This window comes from Solanum lycopersicum, chromosome 5 (genome assembly GCF_036512215.1).
Source record: "Solanum lycopersicum chromosome 5, SLM_r2.1".
Classification (NCBI taxonomy): Eukaryota; Viridiplantae; Streptophyta; class Magnoliopsida; order Solanales; family Solanaceae; genus Solanum; species Solanum lycopersicum.
In genome coordinates this window covers 23,556,821-23,582,582 of record NC_090804.1, presented here as the reverse complement: position 1 = coordinate 23,582,582, position 25,762 = coordinate 23,556,821, and the positions used below count along the sequence as shown (strand labels likewise).

General features: G+C 35.1%; 1 protein-coding gene across 1 annotated transcript; it reads left to right on the top strand.

Annotated features, from left to right (window-relative positions):
- The first annotated feature begins 9,055 nt into the window (after nucleotides 1-9,055).
- LOC138348707 (uncharacterized) lies at nucleotides 9,056-10,488 on the top strand. The gene is made up of 3 exons (XM_069298279.1): nucleotides 9,056-9,293; nucleotides 9,338-9,647; nucleotides 10,233-10,488. The coding sequence occupies exons 1-3, from the start codon at nucleotides 9,056-9,058 to the stop codon at nucleotides 10,486-10,488; spliced, it is 804 nt and encodes a 267-aa protein (XP_069154380.1).
- Nucleotides 10,489-25,762: the final 15,274 nt, after the last annotated feature.

Sequence of the window (25,762 nt, the reverse complement as noted above, 5' to 3'; positions counted from 1 at the left end):
GTGGATAGTGTTGTTTTTTTAATTAATTTTATGACATTTTTGGTGCCTTTTTCTTTGGGTGGATTTTAACCCAACTTACAAAAGACGAGCATAATGCGGAAGCTCAAAATGTTACTAATTTTCATTTCCCAAAACCTGAAAGTCATCACATAAAGGACATTTAATCTAAAAGTCTAAGTCTAAGTCTAAGAATATCAAATACACAAAAATAAAAGAATAAAATGGCATGTGTCCAATAACATAAGACATCATGTCATGACCTAGAGAATCTAACACAAGCTTGTATGAATAGCTCACCCTGGAACCTGATAAGCTGGAGACTGGCTAGAGCTGAGGGCATTTCGAAGTCTTGTTTATTCAAGGCCTCACTTCTCTAAAGAGGTTTCAAGAATATAAATTCTAAGTCTCAGGATTTATCAACAATCACAAACAGACAACCAAGCCACACACAACCACACAATCAATTACATAAAAAATTTCACAATATCATTCAATGCATATTTTATAATACGAGGCCATGATATTAATATTAAACGTCTGAAGCCACTGGTTAAGAAACCAGCGGCATCCAACCCTCCACCATACACTTAACTGAGTGTTGCACGATGCCAATACCCATATGTCATGATAGTTATACTCCTGTAACATATTTCCACCGCCAACACTCCAATTCTTTACCCCAATTAGAAACTTTAGTTCTTAAATATATTCTCCATTAGTTATATCAATATAGACATTTTCATATTAATGCAACACCTTAATTTTCTTACCCCCTAACATTATAATAATTATATAATAATAATAATCATAATAATAATAATAATAATAATAATAATAATAATAATAATAATAATATGCCTCCATCACTGAGCATTAATGTTTGATTAATTTTTCCAATCAGCTCATGTAGCAAATTAATTGTCTTATGACTAGTCAAAATTCCACTCTATAATTATAAAACATTATCTAATTTGAGTTGAGATTGAAAATGTTATAATAATACATATTTGTATAAGTAGTAATCTCAATATTGATTTGCTCACCAGCCATGATTTTCTTTCGTTGAACGTCATTTGCTTCATTCCCCTCTTTTCCTCTTTTCTTTTCTTCTACCAATTATTTTTTTTACCCTAATTACTATATGACTAATTATAAAATAAATGGTAAAAGTGACCCACAATAAATTTTAATGTTATTTTCTTTAACCACCAACTAAATAAAATAATAAAATAACCCCTCCAATTTCATAATTATAATTACAAATAGTCCAAAATAACAATTTAGAACCTTTCAGAAAGTATTTTATGTCATAGAAAGCTCTAGTACTCAAAACAACCAAATGGGTCGTTACAAAAAGTAATGATATGAATTATATATCTTATATTACATGTGAAATAAATTGTTAGTAGATATAGATGTGATTTGTTTTTACAAAATTTAAATTTGTTGGTCTATTTTTAAATTTGAAAATTTTCAGATCATGATTTTTGAAGAATTTGAGATTTAATCTCATGATATGCAATCAGTGTAAAATCGCATGTCCAAACGTTGATTGCATTTCCTGATTTCTTATTGCGGCATCAAATTGCAAGTCTAAAATTTTACTCATTTGAAGACATGATCTCTTATTTCTATCCACATTCTTACAATTGAGTAATCAAAATAGAGGTGAAATTATATTTGTTATACAACTCTTTTATTCTAAGCTTGTATTTGGACATACACTATGACATCTTGATTTCAAATTAATATTTGGACATGCGATTTGAGACTAACATCTCTATCCAATAGAGTATGATTTTTAATTTCAAACCTAATTTAATTTTTTTAACGCAACTCTTGATCTATAAGTTAATATATAAACCATCACTTTGAATTTTATAAAAAGGGACTTATGCTCCGCGAAGAGATTATTCTACCATGGGAAAGAATTAAATTAATGAACAACTAATTACTACTACCACTACTAGATATTTATAAAATTATGTATATTTGAAAGTTCCTAATTACAAAACATTTATTTATAGAAAATATATAGAGAGATGTGTGATTTATCGATACGACTCCTAAGAATATTCTGATATCATAATATGATTTCACATCTTATGTATAACCAACCTAAGAGTATATTTACTTCATATGGTATCCATATTGATTTTTGATGACTTAATTTAAAAGTAACAATTTAGAGGTTGAGTGTACGCTAATTAATCGTGCATCGTTATTATATTTAGTGAGTTTATGCAAGTATATATTGGAATACAAGTTAATTTTTGTAATTTATGCATTATTTACTCAGTTTTTATAGATGACTTTTTACTTGTTCTAATACCATATTGAAATAAGTGAATATCCTATTTAAGAATATAAATTATTAAGGGATAAGGCATAAGTATCCGTAGACTATGACCGGAATTCAAGAGACACACCTTAACTAAAATAAGTTCCCATTACCCCCGCCCCACTCCACAACACATAAACTTCTTTTTTGTAACTTTGTACACTTTTTGTCTTACGTGGCAAACTATGTGACTCCACACAATTGAGGCACGTGGGTGATATTTGGATGCCACATAAGCCAGAAGGTGCACAAAGTTACCCAAAAAAATGGGTTTGGGGGTAATGGGGCCTTAGTTTAATTAAGGTGTGTCTCTGAAATTTCGGTCATAGTCTAAGGAGTTACTTGCGTATTTTCCCAATTATCAATGAAAACATATTTTTTATATTTATTTAATCATACTATCAACAACTGCTACAAGAAAACTAATTCTTTATTAAACTAAACTTGAAAATAAAATAATTAAAAATACATTTGACTACTGCTTTGTCATTATTTGTGAATTTAATAGCATGAAAAACATTCACATATAAGGACATAGGACACAAAAACTTAAATGTAATAGGTGATGTACATCTTTTAAAAATATAGTGACAAAATTTCAATCTTGATTCAACATGGTGAAAGATGTGACATATCAATACATATAAAATACTCATCCTTTAGTAGAAAAAAAATCTAAGTATATAAATTCTTATGTTTTCGATAGTAAAATAGATTTGTAAATAAAAGATAACTTTATTTATGTATTGTAATTTAAGTTCTGAAAAATATTATGTATGTGATTTTTTCATTAATGAATTAATGAATGTTATAAAAAAAAATTGACAATTCATACCTATAAAATTTTTTAGTATTTAATTTGCTTGGCATTAAATTCTTTTTAAAAAGTTAATAACAACTTTTTTTGTTTTTAAATAAAAATCTAATGAAGTTGATACAAAAACGAACATGCTATTTTATTATCTTTTTTTTTTCAAATGTAGAATCAAAATCATGCTTTTAATGTGAAAGGAATACATTTTTTTGAAAATAAAAGTAATAAAAAAATTAAACAAAAAACTCAAAAGAATATAATATAAAATTTATGCTTTGCTAGATACTTAACTTATAGGGTATTTTCTGCGAAAAACAAAAAGTATTAATGAATAGAAGACAAAAATACAGATTATTATTTTTTTCCTTCGTTGTAATATTGCATAAAACAATTAATCAAGCTAGTCACAATTTTACTCATCAAGTAACTGGATAACTAGATGAAAAAAAATTCACGCAATTCATTAAAATAACAAACATTAGAAATTGAACATTATTTTTTCTTTTCTTTATTAATGTTAAAAAAAATAACTAGATATTAATTAACATGACTTTATTCTATAAAAAATAAATATTTCTTCATAGCAAATATTCATCCTTAGTAATAACACCAATAAAGGTCACCAAGAAATTTCTCATGGACGGAAGATTTTATCACGTAAGCTATAATTGTAGCAAACAGGCATTCTGATGTACTGAATTGGCACAAATCGGTACATAAAATGATGAGAAATAATTGGCACATTGTCATCACCATGTGGATGAACGCGTGGGCGAAAGAAGCGAGATCGAATTGGAGGGTGATACAATGAATGACTATTCATCCGATATAATTTCCTTAAACATCCACAATTAGCACAAATATATGCTTCTTTAGTTCCATCATTACCCTTCTTCACAAATTCACGACATCTATCTACCAAATAGTCCACAAACATAGTAGCATGATTTTTTAGGCATATCTCATATTTTATCGTCATATAACCACTTGGATTTTATCTTGAAGTTTTTGCCATTAGATGAATTTTTTTTGCTAAAGACTTAAGAATGAAAAGCTTGTTTTGCTTTTTTGTGTTGTGTTCTAAGACTCTTAAATTATGTGTGTAATAAAATTCAATAATTGCTTGTTTGAAATAAATCTACTCATAGTATTAACTATTGAAGAAGTGAATATATTTTAGTAATTTTACATTAATAATATTTGTATAAAATGTTTGTAAAGATATATACATAACGAATTACAGTTTTAAAAAGGATGTCTATTTTGACTTCGAACAGAGTTTAAGAAAAGAAAGAAGATTTTTTAATCTTGTGGTTCTAAATTAAAGTTATGTCAAAAGTACAAAAATGTCCTATAATCTTATGGTCTTAAACATGTCACTTGGAAAGTAAAAGTTAAAGTGTTGCCAAAAAAGGAAAGGAGTCATCCTTTTTAAAACAAACTAAAAAGAAAATCGGGACAAACTAAAAAGAAAATCGGGACTTTTTTTTAAACGGAGGGAGCATTTAAGTTATGTATATATATATATATATATTCAGGGTCCATTTGGTCATGCGATATGAAATAAAGATTTGATACTTTGAGATAAAGTTGAAGTTTTGTTTGGACATTTTATGTTGCGTGTTTTCTCAGAATAATATCATATAACTTGCAAAACTATTAAAATTATCTCATTCCTTTATACAATCTTATCAAATTAGCAACAGTTTATAAAATAACATAACATAATATCACAAAGCTTTTCTAAAAATATTTGAACATTTATTGACTAAACTTTATTTCATTTAAAAAGATAAGTAAATATAAGTTGTAGTGTCTAGTATTTAATATAATTATCCTACATACCATGAATATTCTTCTCACATTGAACTTGCATTTTTCTATTATATGATCCATAATATGAAATAACATCGTTAGTTTGAGTCATTTGTGAGTAAATTTGATTTTTAAATAAAGTTGATAAAAATAAAGAATTTGGTTAATATAAATTGTAGAGTAGGATTAGATTTAAAGTAATAATAAATTTTATATTGATAAAAATAATTGTTGTATAAGATATAAATGGTTTTAAAAGCAATGATATGGATTATATATTTTATATACATTTGAAATATATGGTTAGTAGATATACATTTGGGTTGTTCTCATAAAATATTAACTTCTTGGGAAATTTTTGAATTGGAAGATTTCTCAATCGTCATTTTTGGAAAATTTGAGATTTCATAGTATGAAATCAGCGTGAAACTGCATGTCTAAATGTTGATTTCATCTCATGATTTCAAATTGCGATGTAAAATCACATGTCAAAAATTTTACTTCTTAGAAGAAATAATCCCCTATTTCTACTATATATATTCTAATTGAGTAGTCAAAAAAGAGGTGATATTAATATTTGGACATTAGATTTGAGACTAACCTCTCCAAAAAAAAGTATGACTTTAAATTTCAAACCCTAATTTCCATTTATTTAATGCAACACGTGACCTAAAATTTTATATTAATAAACCATCATGTAGAATTTTTTAAAAAGGGACTCATGCTCAACGTGAAGAAATTATTCTACCATGTGAAATAATTAAATTAAAGGATAACTAACTACTACTACTAGTAACCTATGTATCTTTATAAAATAATGTTTAATTAAAAGTTTCTAATCACAAAACATTTACTTATAAAAATAAAATACATATGTAGAAATGTTATTTAACGATGTGATACCATATAATATTTTGATATCAAATCATGATTTCACATCTCATGTCCAAATCTGAAGATAACATTTATTTCAATATGGTATTCTTATCGATTTTTAACAACTTCATTTAAAAGTAAAAAATTAGATGTTGAGTCTACACTAATTCATCATGCGTGGTAATTACATTTATGGGTCGTTTGGTGGAGTGTATTAGAAAAAATAATGCATGCATTAATTATATGCATTACTAATTCCTTGTTTGGTGCAGTTCTCCACGCCATGTATAACTAATGTTATTGTGTATTGAGGAGTGTATTAATAATACATATACATCTATGGTTTTAGTAATACAAAGAATTTAATGCATGCATAATATGGTCAAAGATTCACTTATCCCTCAAAAGTACTTTTACTTATTTTTCACCATATAATCGTGAAGGATACTTTTGTAAAATAAATATTTTTATATATACTTTTTAATACACTAAAAAAAATTGCATAAGAAATAATCTATGCATAACTAATATAAGTATAACAAATACATGCATTACTAATGTTTGCATCACTAATACACTTTATTGGGTATTATTTTTACATACGCTACCAAATGACCCCTTAGTGATTTAATGCAAATATATATTGGAATTACATGGGTTTTTTAAATTTAAACATTATTTGTTAGTTTTTTATAGATGATTTTTTTCTTGCTCTAATACCATATTGAACTGATTGAATATCTTATTTAAAAGTTTAAATTATTAATGAAAGCACATTTTTATTTATTTATTTAAATCGTACTATTATGTACTACTGAAAGTAAATAAAATTCTTTACTAAAGTAAACTTGAAAATAAAGTTATTAAAGATACATTGAACTGCTCCTTTGTCATTATTTGTGAAACTAATATAATGAAAAACATTCACCTATTAGGATATAGGAAAAAAGACTTAAATGTAATAGATCATCATACATCTTTTAAAAATATAGAGGAAAATTGAAATATACTTCTATTTTCAGAGACAATTTTTTTAAATTACTATTTATGACTTAGCAATTGGATTTGCCAATTTCCATATATATAACCACTTTAACAAATTATATATTTAGATTTTTATTTTGCAGTAAGATTTACTATCACAAAAATGTTTAGTGATGATTGAGTTAATGTTATTGCATTAAGCGTAGCTAAAGTATTTAACAATATTTAAGCTTTTTGGAATTCTCAGTTTTCATCCTTTTTTAAAATGTCAAAACATTTTAATACTCCTTTAGGAATATTTAATACCCATATAGTCCTTTGATAAAGACTTCTCTTTACTCTGAACCGAACTCAACTTTAAGTCTTAAAAATAAAATTTAAAACATTTTTGAATGACTTATGAAAGTTGAAATAAACTTCTTCCTCTTATATTTACTCTTTACTCAATTAGATCCTTAAGTCTAAAAAATAATGTTTAGAAAGCATTTGTAAAAGACTTCTTGAAAGGACTATGAGAACTTTCTAGACTTGGCTCTAGACTTTCCTTTAATTTGAAGTTATGCATTAAAGGTTGTAATTGTTGGGTATGTAGCAAAAATCGATCAGAAATAGAGGAAAAAAGAGGAATTTGAAAGTTGAGAACTTGAAGAGTTGGAAACTTGAAAAGTCCTCTTATGCTTTAATGAAAAGGCATTTGTCCCTCATCGGTTGTGGAAATAAATAGGAGAGCTTAGATACAGAAACACTCCTATTCGTTGTTAAAAGGGTTGGAAAGAAGGACCTCCCTCGCTCGTCGTCGCTCGCTCGTCTCGGATTCGGCTACGGATACAGCTATGGCTTCGGCTTCGGCAAATGATCGATCGAGAGATTATTTTTTGGAAAAAGTTTATTTTTATTATTTAATTAATTAATTAAATGGACAAAAATATTTTTAATTACTTAATTGATAAATGTAGATGGAATAAGGTTCTCTTTCATAAGTAGTTTTGTCCCATCAGCTAGAGCTTGAAGAATTCCTAAAGGGCCCGCATAGAAGTTGAAAATTAACCGAAATGTTTCAAATTTTTAGTTGACTAACCTGACCCGATTCAGATCCGCACGCGACCCATTTTATTTGAATTTTCCCATTGTATTTAAATTTTCTGCTATGACTGTTCTGAAAGGTTGCAACTTTCAAGAACAGTCAGTACCATCTGAAAGGTTGCAAACATTCATCAATAATCATGTGCATTCTGAAAGGGTTGCAACCTTTCGGAACCTGTTTTTCTTGCCTTTAAATACCACTCATTCTTCAGAATACTTCCTTACGAATTTTCTGATCTTCTTCTTCTTCTTCGGCACACATTTTTCTTCGTGTACTTTCCAGTTGTTGATTACTTCGTTGACCGTAGTATTTTTGGTATCTACACTCTGCTTATTAGTATAATTTTACCCTGGGAGGTTATCTTCCAAATCAAACCTCAGATACTAGAGGGGAATAATTTCCTTAAGGGGACACTGTGAGTTCAGTGGACTTGATCTTTTTTCGATTTAAAAGGTTTTCAGATTCTTGTATGTTTTTACAGATTTTAGCTTCTGTGGATTAAATTTATGTTCATATCTCTTACCGGTTCTATAAATTTCAGTTACTTCGTATTTCTGAACAATTTACTAGAATCACTAATTTCTTTTTTATAACATAAATTCGCAACAATCTTAAGGAAATTATTTTTAAAAAAATTTGTATTTATGGTGGAGACAAAAATCTTCGTGATTTCATACTCCTTTAAGTTTGCAATTATAATTTATTGCTTACTAGACTGTATCAATTTTTTTAATCAGAAATGACAAACAATGTTGTTACAGTGGCTTTTGCTGCACAAATTCGAACTGTTGTACCACAAGCAGAGAAACCAGGTAAATTCACAGCTGTGAATTTCAATCGACGGCAGCGACAAGTATTTTTTCTGGCTTACCACTCTTTGTCTGCAAAAATTTACAAGTGAAGATACTGCAATGCCTGCTGATGAGATGCAAGACAGAATAAAATTCATGATTATTGAAGCCTGGAAATTGGAAGACTTCCTATGTAAAGGCTACATTTTGAGTGCTTTAGAGGATGACTTATATAATGTCTAAAGTGCAATAACAACTTCAAAAGAGTTGTGGGATGCACTTGAGAAGAAATATAAGACAGAAGATGCATGCTTGAAAAAGTTTGTGGTCCAAAGTTTTTAGACTATAAAATGATAGATAGTAAAACTATTGGACCACAAGTGCAGGAACTTCAACTTATTCTCCATGATCTGATTGCTGAAGATATGGTAGTAAATGAAGCTTTTGAAGTGGCTACAATTATTGAGAAGTTGCCTCCTTCGTGGAACGATTTCAAGAATTATCTAAAGCACAAGCTTAAAGAAATGAAGCTTGAAGATCTTGTGATTCAGCTCAAGTTGAGGAAGATAACAAAAACGCCAAAAAGAAGTAGCGTAAGAGTTAAACAATCATTGGAGTTAATATTGTTGAAGAAGATCCTACCAAAGACAAAAAGAGAAAGAAGTCCAGCGTACAGAAGTTAGAACAGGCCAAGAAGAAATTCAAAGGCAAATGTTACAATTGTTGCAAGGTTGGTAATAGGTCTTTTGATTTTCGTGCTTCAAGAGAGGAGAAAGAAAAAGGAAAAGGCAAAAGCCAAGCAAACACCGTGGAGAAAGAAGGAAGATGTAGAGACTTGTGTGCAATAATCTCAGAGTGTAACTTAGTTGGAAATCCCAAGGAGTGGTTTCTCGACTCAGGTGCCACTAGACATATTTTCTCTACGAAAGAAGCCTTTGCAACGTACACTCTGTTTAGTATGATAAAGATTTATTCATAAGAGACACAACAACAGTAAGGATTAAGGGAACTGGGAAAGTAATATTGAAAATGACATTTGGCAAGGTGTTGACTTTGAACAATGTTCTGCATGTCCCTACTATTTGGAAGAATTTAGTTTCTACTGCACTACTTGTTAAGAACATGTTTATGTGTGTCCTAGTTGGTGATAAAGCTGTAATAAATAAGAATGAAATGTTCATAGGAAAGGGCTACCTCAATGAGGGTCTTTTCAAACTGAATGTAATGGTTGTTGACAATATTAATAAAAGTTTTGGCATTATATAATTTATGGCTTGCCCGTTTGGGACATGTAAATTACAAAGCCTTGCAAAAAATTGTTAATCTAGAAGTATTGCTTGATTTTAAATGCAATAAATCAAAATGTGAAATTTGTGTGGAAACTGTTGAATGAAATTCTAAAACATTAGACTTAGTTCATACGGATATATGCGATATGAAGTCAACACCATCTCGTGGTGGGAAAAAGTATTTTATAACTTTTATTGATGACTAAACTCGATTTTGTTCTGTATATTTGCTTAATAGTATGGATGAAGCAATTGATGTATTTAAGCAATACAAAAATGAAGTGGAGAACCAATTGAGTCTAAAGATAAAAATGATTCGGAGTGATAGGGGTGGAGAATATCAATCTCCTTTTGCAGAGATAGTTTTGAAATATGGTATTATTCATCAAACTACTGCACCATATACACCACAGACAAATGGTTTGGAAGAACGGAGTAACATAACATTAAAGGAAATGATGAATGCCTTAATGATCAATTCTAGTTCACCGTGATACCTTTGGGGGTAAGCCATCCTTACAACTAATAGAATACTGAATAGAGTACCCCATCAAAAAACACAATCAATTCCAAATAAGTTGTGGAATGGAAGGAAAACCCAACATGAAATATTTCAAAGTGTAGGGGTGTTTAGCCAAGGTAGGGGTTCTTTTGCCGAAGAGGGTTAAAATTGGACCCAAATCAGTAAATTGTGTCTTTATTCGGTATGTTGTGAACAATAAAGTCTGTCTGTTTTTGGTTCACAAATTTGATAATCCTATAATTGAATAAGATAATACATAGTTTTTTTAAAACATTTATCCGTATAAAACTGAAAGTGAGTCAACAAGTGAAAGACCTAAACGACCAAGAGAAGAATCAATGGAAAATATTCTAACTAGTGAGGAACCTAGGCGTAGTACTCGCCCCAAAAAATTTGCTCTTTCAGACTATATTTTGTAGCACTATTGCTTGAAAATGAGCCTCACACATTTAAAGAAACTACATCTTCATCTGAGTCATCTTATTGGAAAGAAGCATTCAATAGTGAGATCGAATCAATTTTAAGCAATCACACTTGGGAATTGGCTGATCTCCCTCCAGGAAATAAACCTTTAGGATCAAAGTGGATCTTTAAAAGGAAAATGAAACCTGATGGGACTATTGAAAAATATAAGGCTAGGCTGGTAGTCAAAGGGTACAGACAAAAGGAAGGTCTGGACTACTTTGACACATCAATTAGGATGTTAATAGTACCAGCAGCGGTGCATGATTTTAAAATCCACCAATTGGATGTAAAGACAACATTCATAAATGAAGAGTTTTATGAAGAAATTTTCATGGAACAACCTAAAGGGTTTATAGTTCCTGGTAAAGAAAAGAAAGTGTCTAGACTTGTGAAGTCACTTTATGGACTCAAGCAGGAACCCAAACAATGTTGGCAAAATGGATTAAAGATTAACTATTGTGATAAATGTGTTTACATTAAAAATGTTATGAATCATCAAGTCATTGTTTGTTTATAATGACATCTTAATAATGAGTAAATACACTGATGATATAAATGCTACTAAGCGCATGCTATCCAGCAAGTTCGATATAAAGGACTTAGGTGTTGCTGATTTGATCTTATGGGTCAGGATTATCAAAACTCCCCAGGGACTAACATTATCTCAATCTCATTATATCGAAAAAGTATTGGATAAGTTCAAGTACTTTAAGATCAATGGTGTCAAAACTCCAATTGATTTAAGCTGTACATTTAAAAAGAATGAAGGTCAAAGTGACTCTCAATTAGAATATGCAAGAGTGTTGGGAAGTTTCATGTATATTATGAATTATATGATACAAGATATAACATGTGCTATTAGTAAACTGAGTCAGTTCACTAGTAATTCGAATCAAATTCACTGTATGGAAATGAAACGTTTGTAGGGTTATCTAAAATATACACAACATTATGCATTGCATTATAATAAATATTCTGATGTGATTGAAGAATATAGTGATGCAAATTAGATCACCGGGGCAAATGATGTAGACTCCACGAGTGGTTATGTGTTCATATTTGGTGGAGGAGCAGTCTCTTGGTAATCGTCATAACAGACATGTATTGCTCGCTCCACAATGTAATCTGAATTCATTTCTTTGGATAAGGCTGGTGAAGAAGCTGAATGACTTCGGAATATCCTAGAGACTATTCCATTTTGTCCCAAACCTGTTGGACCTATTTGCATACATTGTGATAGTGAAGAAGCAATAGGTAGGGAAGTGAGCGTTATGTACAACGAGAACTCTCATCATATACGAAGGAGACATAACACCTTAAGAAAACTATTCTCTAGTGGAATAATCACATTTGACTATGCAAAGTCAAGCGATAATGTGTCATATCTACTAACAAAAGGCCAAGTGAGAGAGGCGCTTGAAAGAACCTCTAAGGGAATGGGTTTATGGCTTTGGACAAGTCAGCATGACGGTAACTCTATCTAGCAGACTGGAGATTCCAAGAGCTAGTGGTGGCTGACGGTTCGACATTGTCAATTAAATCAATCCATTCTCATGATGAAGACAATTTTCAGGAACAAAGTTAAGACTTTAAGGCTTGTTAATTAGGTAATAAAGCTTAAAGTTTTAATGATTTGTAAGTTTGGTAGATTTGACCAAATAATGTATCTACGAGATAACATAGTTAGAAATCACCTATGTGAGTGTGAAGTGGAAGCCGCTTTAATGAGAATTTTATGTCAAAAGCCTATTCTCTATACACTCATGAAACAAGGAGGTGTTCATGGATGAAACGAACACAACCCTAAGAACAATAAATAGTAAAGGGTTAATTGTGTGATATATGGTTGTCTAGGTATACAAGAAAGATCGACGGTTCAAAAATATCACATCTACCGATTGACCGAGTATTATCTGACATAAATTCACTACGGAAAGTCCAAGGGAAAACCTACTTATCCAGATGCAATTAATCCTTGCCTGTAAAGAACACAAATTGTCCGTGCATTCCTATGTTATAACCATTCCACATCAATGTGGGGGAATGTTAGTGTATGTAGCAAGAATTGATGGGAAATAGAGGAAAAGAGAGGAATTTGACAAGTTGAGAACTTGAAAAGTCCTCTTATGCTTTAATTAAAAGACATTTGTCCCTCATCGGTTGTGGAAATAAAAATAGGAGAGTTTAAATAAAGAAACACTCCTATTAATTGTAAATAGGGTTGGAACGAGGGACCCCCATCGCTCCGTCGTCGTCGTCGCTCACTTGTCTCAACAAAAAAACTAGGCGAAAAATGCCAAATTGGAATCATTCTGGGCGCATCGCGCTAGACCCATTAGTCAGAGTCTCATGTTTGGTGCACTGCAGGTGTGCCGCCCTAGACCCTCTGGTGTAGATGGGGCGCGCCTCATGCACCTGCCCAGGTGACGCCCCACGGATTTCCATCTCGTTTTCTTGACCTTAATTCATTCTAATCAAGTTTATTTCCACAAATTCACCTTAGATCTAAGTACTCATTTCATATATACAAGGATCTAATACGAAGAACAATACTATCTACCTCAAGAAATTTATAAACATCTACTCATGTTCAAAAACGGAAGCAATTCAAGAACAACATTCAAAATCCAATAGATAATGAATGAAAAAACGATTCCCCATCAATGAGGGGGATTGTTGGGTATGTAGCAAGAATTGATGGGAATTAGAGAAAAAGAGAGGAATTTAAAAAAGTTGAGAACTTGAAAAGTCTTTTTATGCTTTAATGAAAAGACATTTGTCCCTCATCGGTTGTGGAAAGAAAAATAGGAGAGTTTAAATACAGAAACACTCCTATTAATTGTTAAAATTGTTGGAAAGAGGGACCCCCATCGCTCCGTCATCATCGTCGCTCACTCATCTCGGCGAAAAAACTTGGCAAAAGACGCTGATTTGGAATCATTCTGGGCGCATGGAGCTAGACCCATTAGTCTGAGTCTCCTGTTGGGTGCACTGCAGGTGTGCCGCCCCAGACCATCTGACGTAGATGGGGTGCGCTGCTCCTGAACCTGCCCAGATGAGGCCTGACGGATTTTCATCTCGTTTTCCTAACCTTAAATTATTATAATCCAATTTATTTCCTCAAATTTACCTTAGATCTAAGTACCCTTTTGATATATTCAAGGATCTAATCCGAAGAACAACACTATCCACCTCATGAAATTTATAAACATCTACTCATGTTCAAAAGCGGAAGCAATTCAAGAACAACATTCAAAATCCAATCTATAATGAAAGAAATAACGCTGAATAAAATATGCTTCGTATGTGGGTGAATGAACCCAACAATAATTAAGACACACATAACTTTTTAAGGTCTCCCCTGACGAAATCCACATGTTAATTTCGACCATTTTGGTGAATCTTGCCTTTTTTTCTTCTCTTCTCTTTTTTTTTCTCCTTAACCCTAGTGAGAAAATTTCCAACTTCCAAACTAACTAAATTGAGTATTGACCCTTATTAAACTCCTAAATATGGTTCAAATTCATAAGGTAGTAAAGAGACTAAAATACCCTTTAAAATTCCGTAATTGGACATTTCATTAATCAAATAGCCCAACTTCCAATGGGTATAACTCACAATTCTAAACTCGGAATCGCCTCGAAGGCTTTGAAAAGATCATACCAAGGGCTTTAGAAGAATATGTCGTACTAGTCCTACCTCATCTTGAGGTAGGAGTTATGGTTATTTGAAATGAACAAAACTCACTTTTTACTTAAATTTTCCAGATTAACCTATGCTTTTCAACAACTCGTATTTCCAGATTTTAAACTCCTTTCTAGTTCTTTCTAGTTGCAAGATGCTACAATATCTTTACCTTGTGAACACTCGTCCTAGAATATATGTATTCCAACTAGAATAAGGGTAATAACATTAAGATCAAACACCCAGCATGCAAATGCAACAATAACATGCTTACTCATAAATTAATGAGTACTAAGATGAAAAAAAATTATCTTGGTCTACAGTTTCTCTGGATTCGAAGGGATATGGATATGTATTCTTCGTTTACTCTTCATCTTCCCTAGTAGCTTCTTCAACACTTTTGTTCTGTAACGACCTGTTTAGTCATTTTGAGCAGCAGATTTTATTTCTGGGAAAGCAGGCTTAGTCGACGGATCCCACGACGGACCGTCATGGGCACGACGGACCGTCGAGGGTGTCTCGTTCCAAAACACTTAGAATTCTGAAAATTGGGTACTGAAATCGACTCTCTGAACTTCGTGACGAAGTGGAAGGACGGACCGTCACAGGCATGAAGGGCCGTCAAAGACCCTTTAATGAAATTGAGTCTCTGAACTCTGTGACAAGACAGCAGGACGGACCGTCACAGGCACGACGGGCCGTCACAGGCTGCGTAATCCCAGGTTGAGTAGGATTTCTGTAATTATTTTAAGGGGCGTTTTGGACTATTCCGGCTTATAATTATAAAGTTAGTGGTTTAGTATTAATAACTCAATTACTTGGGGGTTAAAAGAGGTAACCTTGACTTAATAAGTGGGTTAAGTCCTCATCTTTTATACTTAATTATATGCTAATTAGGGTAAAAGAAAGAGGGTTTGAATAAGAAAAATAGAAAGAACAAGAGAGAGACAGAGAACGATCGAGAAAGAGGGAAAGAAGAGAACAAAGCTTTGGGAAATTGCTTGCTTGATCAAAATTCTTCGATGGAGGAAGGTTATGGTTTTTATGCTATTCGTAGTAAACTTTTAATAGCGAATGATATGTGTTGGGTTGTATTGTAAATTCGTCTATATGCTTAATTGTATGCTTGTATGAATGTGATTATATAATTGTGATGAGATAAGCATGATGAAGCTATTGAATCCAAAATCTTGAAAACCCCTTTTTAATGATGATGCCTTGATATAAAAGAAGGCTTGATGAACTAAAGTAATGAGATGATGATGCCTTGTTATAAAAGAAGGCTTGACGAACTAAAGTAATGAGATTATGATGCCTTGGTATAAGAGAAGGCTTGATTAATTAATAGAATGATATTAGTGGAGCGGGTGTCACGAACCGATACGTAGAATTAGGGGATCGAGTGTCACGAACCGACACGTAGAATTAGGGGATCGGGTGTCACGAACTGACACGTAGAATTAGGGGATCGGGTGTCACGAACCGACACGTAGAATTAGGGGATCAGGTGTCACGAACCGACATGTAGAATTAGGGGATCGAAGTGTCACGTTTCGACACATAGTAATAGGGGATCGGAGTGTCACGTTCCGACACCAGGATAGTATGATGAGGATCGGAGTGTCACGTACCGACACGAGAGGAATAAAGATAATGAATCTTGGAAGATGTTAATATATTTATTTTAATAAACCTAATTCCCAAATGAGTATGATATTGAGGCTTGAGTCCTCATGAGTGTACTTGACGTTATTTATCAAAGATTCGTGTGCATGTTGTTGCTAAAGATTAAGTATTGTAGTTGATTTATGATATGATCTGATATATACTGTTTTCTATTTTGAGTTGGCCAATGATATCTACTCAGTACCCGTGTTTTGTCCTGACCCCTACTTGCATGTTTCTTTCTTGTTATTTGTGGAGTGCAGCAAACATGCCGTCGTCTTCAACTCAACCGCAACTCTAGCCAGTCTTCATTACACCGGATTTCAGGGTGAGCTAATGCTTCTAGCTTGGACTAGGTCTTCCTCTTCATGTCTTGATGCGTTGAACTTCCGGCATGGACTAGCTTTTACTTATTTTAGCTTCTTAGATACTCTTAGATTTATTAATTTGAGATAGATGTTCTTGTGATGATGACTTCCAGATTTCGGGGATAATAATAGTAGTTGAGTTTTTAGAAGTTATTCAAATTGATTTTCATTAATGAGTTTAAGTCTTCCGCATTATATTGTGTTATTATATTGAAATGTTGGGTTTTGTATTGATTGGTTCGCTCACATAGGAGAGTAAGTGTGGGTGCCAGTCGCGACTCGATTTGGGTCGTGACAAACTTGGTATCAAAGCATTAGGTTCATTGGTCTCATCACACAAGAACGAGTCTAGTAGAGTGTTAAGGAACGGTAGGGGGACGCCTTTACTTTTCTTTGAGAGGCTATAAGACTTTAGGAAAATTCCATTCTTTCATTCTTTCTTTCGTGCTATTACTTGGGTCCAATTGGTATCTAGGTGATACAAATTAGTATCTAACCATCTTCACTCTATTTCGCACATGGTTAGAACTAGAGCAACAACCGCGCCAACATCAACCAGCAAGACAAGATACATCTGAGCCAGCCATTGAGACTGTAGCTCGAAGAGGAGCAACGGCAAGAGGCCGCGGTAGAGGTCGCGGGAGGACGTCCTCTAGAGGAAGAGGAGGAACGCCTAGCCCATCTTGTACTAGGGCGGTGATTCCTCCACCGACTGAGGGAGTAGTAAGAGAAGGGGAGGATGGGGAAAATGAACAAGTACAGAATGAGGAATTACTACCCCAACCTACCCCAGAGATGATCAATCAGGTTCTTGCTTATCTTAGCGTGTTATCTGATCAAGGCCAAGCGCCTCCAGTGTTTTCAGCACCAGCACCTCAGGCTCCGGAGGTACAACATGCGGCTATTGTGGCTCCCCGCATGGATGTCTCATTGAAAATAGGCACGTTTCCTCGTCTGACTACAGGGCCAATAATGACAAATGATCAGCATGAACTTTTCAGTATGTTCTTGAAATTGAAACCTCCAGTCTTCAAGGGTGCTGAATCTGAGGATGCCTATGATTTTCTGGTTGACTGTCATGAGCTACTACACAAGATGGGTATAGTAGAACGGTTTGGTGTTGAGTTTGTGACATATATGTTTCAAGGGAACGCCAAAATGTGGTGGTTGTCCCATGTTGAGTGTCAACAACCAGAGGCACCACCTATGACTTGGGCATCATTCTCTAGCTTGTTTATGGAGAAGTATATCTCCCGGACTTTGAGGGATAGGAAAAGGGATGAGTTTTTGAGCCTAGAGCAAGGTTGGGTGTCGGTTACTGCATATGAGGCTAAGTTTCGTGCATTATCCTGGTATGCCACCCAACTATGTTTCAGTTCACAAGAGCGGATTCGCCGTTTTATGAAGGGGTTGAGATCAGAGTTGCGAATTTCAGCCTTACAGGTAGCGGCTACTGCGAAATCTTTTCAAGAAGTGGTAGACTTCGTGATAGAGGTAGAGGGAGTGAGGCCAGATGATTTCTCCATGGAAACTACATCAAAAAGGTTTCGAAAGGGAGGTGAGTTTAATGGTTCTTACTCTAGAGGACAGGGTTCAGGAGGTTACTCAGTCCGACTAATTCAGTCTTCACTCCAGACTGTAGTTGGGGGTCCACCGCAGACCGGTCAACACTTCTCTGAGAGACCTATGCCTGAATCCATAGAGTGTTATGGATGTGGGGAGACTGGACATATTAGGAGGAATTGTCCACAACAGAGTTATAGACCCCCAATAGATTGAGGTAGAGGTGGTCATGGTAGAGGCCGTTATTCTGGAGGACGTGGTGGCCGAGGTATTGGTGGTCATCAAAATGGCCGGGGTAACGAGCAAACTGGATCCACTACAACACAACATGGTAGGGGCAACGGGTAGACAGGTGATAGGGCCCATTGTTACGCTTTCCCTGGGCGGTCGGAAGCGGAGACATCAAATGTTGTTATCACAGGTAATCTTTTAGTTTGTTATTGCATGGCTTCTGTATTGTTTGATCCTGGATCCACATTTTCTTATGTATCTTCCTCATTTGCTAATGGTCTTAATTTACATTGTGAATTGCTTGACATGTCTATTCGTGCTTCTACTCCGGTGGGTGAGTCTGTGATAGTTGAAAAAGTGTATAGGTCTTGTTTGGTGACTTTTGTAGGGAGCAATACTTATGTAGACTTGGTTATCTTAGAAATGGTTGATTTTGATGTAATTCTGGGTATGACTTGGCTTTCTTCGAATTTTGCGATCTTGGATTGTAACGCTAAAACTGTGACGTTAGCCAAGCCTGGGACAGATCCGTTAGGGTGGGAGGGCAACTACACTTCCAATCCGGTTCGTATCATCTCCTTTCTTCGTGCTAAGAAAATGGTTAGTAAGGGTTGTTTAGCGTTCTTGTCACATCTCAGGGATGATACTACCCAAGTACCTCCAATTGAGTCGGTTTCGATAGTTCGTGAGTTTTTAGATGTGTTCCCTGCAGATCTTCCTGGTATGCCACCGGATAGAGATATTGACTTCTCCATTGATCTTGAACCGGGTACTCGCGCCATTTCTATACCCCCTTATAGAATGGCTCCCACGGAGTTAAGAGACTTAAAGTCCCAACTTCAAGAGTTGTTGAGCAAAGGCTTCATTAGACCAATTGCATCTCCTTGGTGTGCTCCGGTGTTATTTGTGAAGAAGAAGGATGGGAGTTTTTGGATGTGCATAGACTACCGGCAGTTGAACAAGGTAACCATTAAGAACAAGTATCTCATTCCTCGCATTGATGACTTGTTCGATCAGTTACAAGGTGCTTGTGTCTTCTCTAAGATTGACTTGAGGTCCGGTTATCATCAATTGAAAATACGGGCAACGGATGTGCCAAAGACTTCTTTTCGGACCAGGTATGGGCATTACGAATTTGTAGTGATGTATTTTGGTCTTACGAATGCCTCTGCTGCTTTCATGAGCTTGATGAACGGGATTTTTAAGCGATATCTGGATCTCTTTGTGATCGTATTTGTTGAAGATATATTGGTATACTCAAAGAGCAAGAAGGAACATGAGGAGCACTTGAGAATTGTATTGGAAATGTTGAGGGAGAAAAAGCTTTATGCCAAATTCTCCAAGTGTGAGTTTTGGCTAGATTCAGTGTCCTTCTTGGGGCACGTGGTGTCAAGGGATGGAGTGATGGTGGATCCTTCTAAGATTGAGACAGTGAAGAATTGGGTAAGACCTACTAATGTGTCAGAAATAAGAAGCTTTGTTGGTTTAGCTAGCTATTACCGTCGATTTGTCAAGGGGTTCTCTTCCATTGCTTCCCAATTGACGAAGTTGACTAAGCAGAATGTTCCATTTGTATGGTCGGACGAATTTGAGGAAAGCTTTCAGAAACTCAAGACCTTGTTGACTACTTCACCAATCCTTACCTTGCCCGTGGAAGGTAAGAACTTCATTGTTTATTGTGATTCATCCTATTCTGGTATGGGTGCAGTGCTAATGTAAGAGAAGAGTGTAATTGCTTATGCTTCGAGGAAATTAAAGGTGCATGAACGTAACTATCCGACCCATGATTTGGAGTTGGCTGCGGTAGTGTTTGCATTAAAGCAATGGAGACATTATCTATATGGGGTTAAGTGTGAAGTGTACACGGATCATCGTAGCCTACAGTATGTCTTTACTCAAAAAGATTTGAATTTGAGAAAGAGGAGATGGATGGAACTACTGAAGGACTACGATATCACTATCTTGTATCATCCGGGAAAGGCTAATGTTGTGGCAGATGCCTTAAGTAGAAAGGCAGGGAGCATGGGAAGTCTAGCCCACTTGCAAGTTTCTAGACGTCCATTGGCTAGAGAGGTTCAGACTCTGGCTAACGACTTTATGAGGTTAGAAGTAAATGAGAAGGGAGGATTTTTGGCCAGTGTGGAGGTGAGATCTTCTTTTCTTGACAAAATCAAGGGAAAACAGTTTGATGATGAGAAACTAAGTTGAATTCGGGATATGGTGTTGCGAGGAGAGGCTAAGGAAGCAATAATGGATGAGGAAGGTGTTTTAAGGATTAAGGGAAGGGTATGTGTGCCCCGTGTTAATGATTTGATCCACACTATTCTTACAGAGGCTCATAGTTCCGGGTATTCTATACATCCTGGTGCAACCAAGATGTACCGTGACCTAAAGAAACACTTTTGGTGGAGTAGAATGAAGCGCGACATTTTTGATTTTGTTGCCAAATGTCCAAATTGTCAGCAAGTAAAGTATGAACACCAGAGGCCCGGAGGAACACTTCAGAGAATGCCCATTCCTGAATGGAAGTGGGAGAGAATTGCAATGGACTTCATGGTTGGTCTTCCAAAGACATTGGGGAAGTTTGACTCCATTTGGGTAATCGTTGATAGGTTAACTAAGTCTGCTCACTTCATTCCGGTCAAGGTGACCTACAATGCTGAGAAGTTAGCCAGAATCTATATCTCCGAAACCGTTCGATTGCATGGAGTTCCACTCTCCATCATATCAGATAGAGGTACGGAGTTTACTTCTAAGTTTTGGAGAACATTGCATGTTGAATTAGGTACTAGGTTGGACCTTAGTACTGCTTTCCATCCTCCGAACGACGGTCAGTCTGAGCGAACGATTCAAGTGTTGGAGGATATGCTTCGTGCATGCGTGATAGAGTTTGGTGGCCATTAAGATAACTGCTTACCCTTAGCAGAGTTCTCATACAACAATAGCTATCACTCAAGTATTTATATGGCCCCATTCGAAGAATTGTATGGGAGGAGATGTAGGTCTCCCATTGTTTGTTTGATACATTTGAGGTTAGACCTTGGGGTACTAACCTTTTGAGGGATTCCTTAGAGAAAGTGAAATCTATTCAAGAAAAGCTTTTAGCGGCGCAAAGTAGGCAAAAGGAATATGCAGATAGAAAGGTTAGAGACTTGGAGTTTATGGAGGGAGAGCAAGTCTTGCTGAAGGTTTCGCCCATGAAAGGGGTGATGCAGTTTGGTAAAAGAGGTAAACTAAGCCCAAGGTATATTGGTCCCTTCGAAGTACTTAAGCGAGTAGGGGAGGTGGCTCATGAGTTAGCCTTGCCTCCAGGGCTGTCCGGAGTGCATCCGGTATTTCATGTGTCTATGTTAAAAAGATACCATGGGGATGGAAACTACATCATTTGTTGGGATTCAGTTCTGCTTGATGAAAATTTGTCTTATGAGGAGGAGCCTGTTGCTATTTTAGATAGAGAAGTTCGCAAGTAGAGGTCAAAGGAGATTGCATCCATCAAAGTTCAATGGAAGAATCGACCCGTTGAAGAAGCCACTTGGGAGAAAGAGGCTGATATGAAAGAAAGATACCCACACCTGTTTACAGATTCAGGTACTTCTTCTCATCCTTGTTTTTCTTCTTATGATCATTCGAGGACAAACGATGGGTAAATTGGTATCTATTGTAACGACCTGTTTAGTAGTTTTGAGCAGCATATTTTATTTCTGGGAAAACTGGCTGAGTCGACGCGACGGACCGTCAAGGGCACGACGGACCATCGAGGGTGTCTCGTTCCAAAAAACTTAGAATTCTGAAAATTGGGTACTGAAATCGACTCTCTGAACATCGTAACGAAGTGGCAGGACGGACCGTCACAGGCATGATGGGCCGTCACAGGCATGATGGGCCGTCACAGACCCTTTAATGGAATTGAGTCTCTAAACTCTGTGACGGAGCAGCAGGACGGACCGTCGCAGGCACGACGGGCCGTCACAGGCTGCGTAATCCCAGGTTGTGTCAGATTTCTGTAATTATTTTAAGGGGCGTTTTGGACTATTCCGGCTTATATTATAAAGTTAGTGGTTTAATATTAATAACTCAATTACTTGGGGGTTAAAAGAGGTAACCTTGAGTTAATTAGTGGGTTAAGTCCTCATCTTTTATACTTAATTATATGCTAATTAGGGTAAAAGAAAGAGGGTTTGAATAAGAAAAATAGAAAGAACAAGAGAGAGACAGAGAACGATCGAGAAAGAGGGAAAGAAGAGAACAAAGCTTTGTAGTAAACTCTTAATAGCGAATGATATGTGTTGGGTTGTATTGTAAAGTCGTCTATATGCTTAATTATATGCTTGTATGAATGTGATTATATAATTGTGATGAGATAAGCGTGATGAAGCTATTGAATCCCAAATCTTGAAAACCCCTTGTTAATGATGATGCCTTGATATAAAAGAAGGCTTGATGAACTAAAGTAATGAGATGATGATGCCTTGGTATAAAAGAAGGCTTGACGAACTAAAGTAGTTAGATGATGATGCCTTGGTATAAGAGAAGGCTTGATGAATTATTAGAATGATATTAGTGAAGCGGGTGTCACGAACCGACACGTAGAATTAGGGGATCGGGTGTCACGAACCGACATGTAGAATTAGGGGATCGGGTGTCACGAACCGACACGTAGAATGAGGGGATCGGGTGTCACTAACCGACACGTAGAATTAGGGGATCGGGTGTCACGAATTGACACGTAGAATTAGGGGATCGGAGTGTCAAGTTCCGACACATACTAATAGGGGATCGGAGTGTCACGTTCCGACACCAGGATAGTATGATGAGGATCAGAGTGTCACGTACCTACACGAGAGGAATAAAGATAATGAATCTTGGAAGATGTTAATATATTCAATTTAATGAACCTAATTCCTAAATGAGTATGATATGGAGGCTTGAGTCCTCATGAGTGTACTTGATGTTATTTATCAAAGATTCGTGTGCATGTTGTTGCTAGAGATTAAGTATTGTAGTTGATTTATGATATGATTTGATATATATTGTTTTCTATTTTGAGTTGGTCGATGATATCTACTCAGTACCCGTGTTTTGTACTGACCCCTGCTTGCATGTTTCTTTCTTGTTATTTGTGGAGTGCTGCAAACGTGCCGTCGTCTTCAACTCAACCGCAACTCTAGCCAGTCTTCATTACACCGGATTTCAGGGTGAGCTAATGCTTCTAGCTTGGACTGGGTCTTCCTCTTCATGTCTTGATGCCTTGAACTTCCGGCATGGACTAGCTTTTACTTATTTTAGCTTCTTAGATACTCTTAGATTTAGTAATTTGAGATAGATGTTCTTGTGATAATGACTTCCAGATTTTGGGGATAATAATAGTAGTTGAGTTTTTAGAAGTTATTCAAATTTATTATCATTAATGAGTTTAAGTCTTCCGCATTATATTATGTTATTATATTGAAATGTTGGGTTTTGTATTGATTGGTTCGCTCACATAGGAGGGTAAGTGTGGGTGCCAGTCGCGGCTCGATTTGGGTCGTGACAGGTTCCTCCAAAGGACCTTGACTAATTCTACTTCTTTTGTTCTCAACTCGCGAACTTGGCTATCTAAGATCTCAACCGAAATCTCTTCATAAAATAGACCATCCTTGACAATTTTAGTGGGAATAATCAATGAAGTGTACCAATATTTTTACTCCATAGAATGGTGAACTAAATCTTGTCCTATCAAACCTGCTTCACCAAGTTCAAACCATCCAATAGGAGATTTACATACTCTCCCATAAAGAGCTTCATAAGTAGTCATTCGGATGCTAGAAAGGTAACTATTGTTGTAAGAAACTCAATGAGAGATATGTGATCATCCCAAATCCATTTGAAATCGAATCATGCATGCCCTCAACATATCTTGTAATGTCTGAATGGTATGCTCTGCTTGCCGGTTTGTCTAAGGATGAAAGGTATAGAGTACTTAAGTTTTCCTTTGATCCCAAACCTTTCTGAAATTCTTCCAGAATTTTTTAGTAAATTATGAACATCTATCTCAAACAATAGAGGATGTACAACTTAGCATAATCCTCTGCCAAATAAGTAGTGTTTACCGGTAAAAAGTGAGTTGATTTTTTCATTCTATCGACTATCACCCAAATAGAATCATGCTTCTTAGAAGATTTGGCTACGTCTGTGATTAAATCCATATTAATCATCTCCCACTTCCACTTTGTAAGATATATTTTCTGAGCCAAACCTTCCCACCTTTGGTGCTCTACTTTAACTTGTTGTCAATTTGGGCACTTGGAAACAAATTTTTAGCAATGACCTTGTTCATACTATTCCACCAATATACTTCTCACAATTCGCAATACATCATTGTGGAGCCCAAATTAATTGAGTTTCAAGAGCTATGAGCTTCCTCCATGAGCCTCTCTTTCAGTCCATCCACCATTGGTACACACAGTCTACCTTGATATCTCAAATCTCCACCTTGTTCAAAAGATAATAGTCTTTGCTTTTGAAAATTTGCCTTCAACTCAAGCAAAATGAGATCTTGGTCTTGCTTTTCTTTAACTTCTGATACTAACGATGATTCAGAGACAATCCTCACCACCATTCCTCCTTTTGTGGTATCCATTAGTCGGACTCCTAAGCAAGAAAGTCTATTAACATCTTTTTCTAGTTCCTTTTTATCTTCTTCAAGATGGGCAGTACTACCCATAGACAACCTGCTGAAGGCATCTGAACCCAGATTAGTATTACCTGGGTGATAAAGAATGTTCATATCATAATCCTTGATAAATGCTAACCACCTACTTTGTATGAGATTAAGATCTAAGTGAACACATATTGTAGGATCTTGTGATTAGTGAATACATCAACATAAAACCCATACAAATAGTGACACCATATCTTCAAGGTGAATACCATCGCAGCCAACTCTAGATCATAGGTTGGGTAATTATTCTTTTGAACTTTCAATTGTATGTAGGCATAAGCTATAATTCTTTTTTCTCTTTATTAATGTTAAAAAAACATACTAGAAATTAATTAACATAACTTTATGCTAATAAAATAAAGATTGTTTCTTAGATAATATTCATCCATTATAAAAACACCAACAAGTGTCACCAAGAAATCTCTCATGGACTAAAGATCTCAAAATTTCAAGGATAATAGTACAAAATGGGCCTTTTGTCACAAATCGAGTCATTGATGAATGAAAATAACTGGCACATTTTCATGACCATGTGGATTAACAAATGGGTAAAAGAAGCAAGCTTAGAG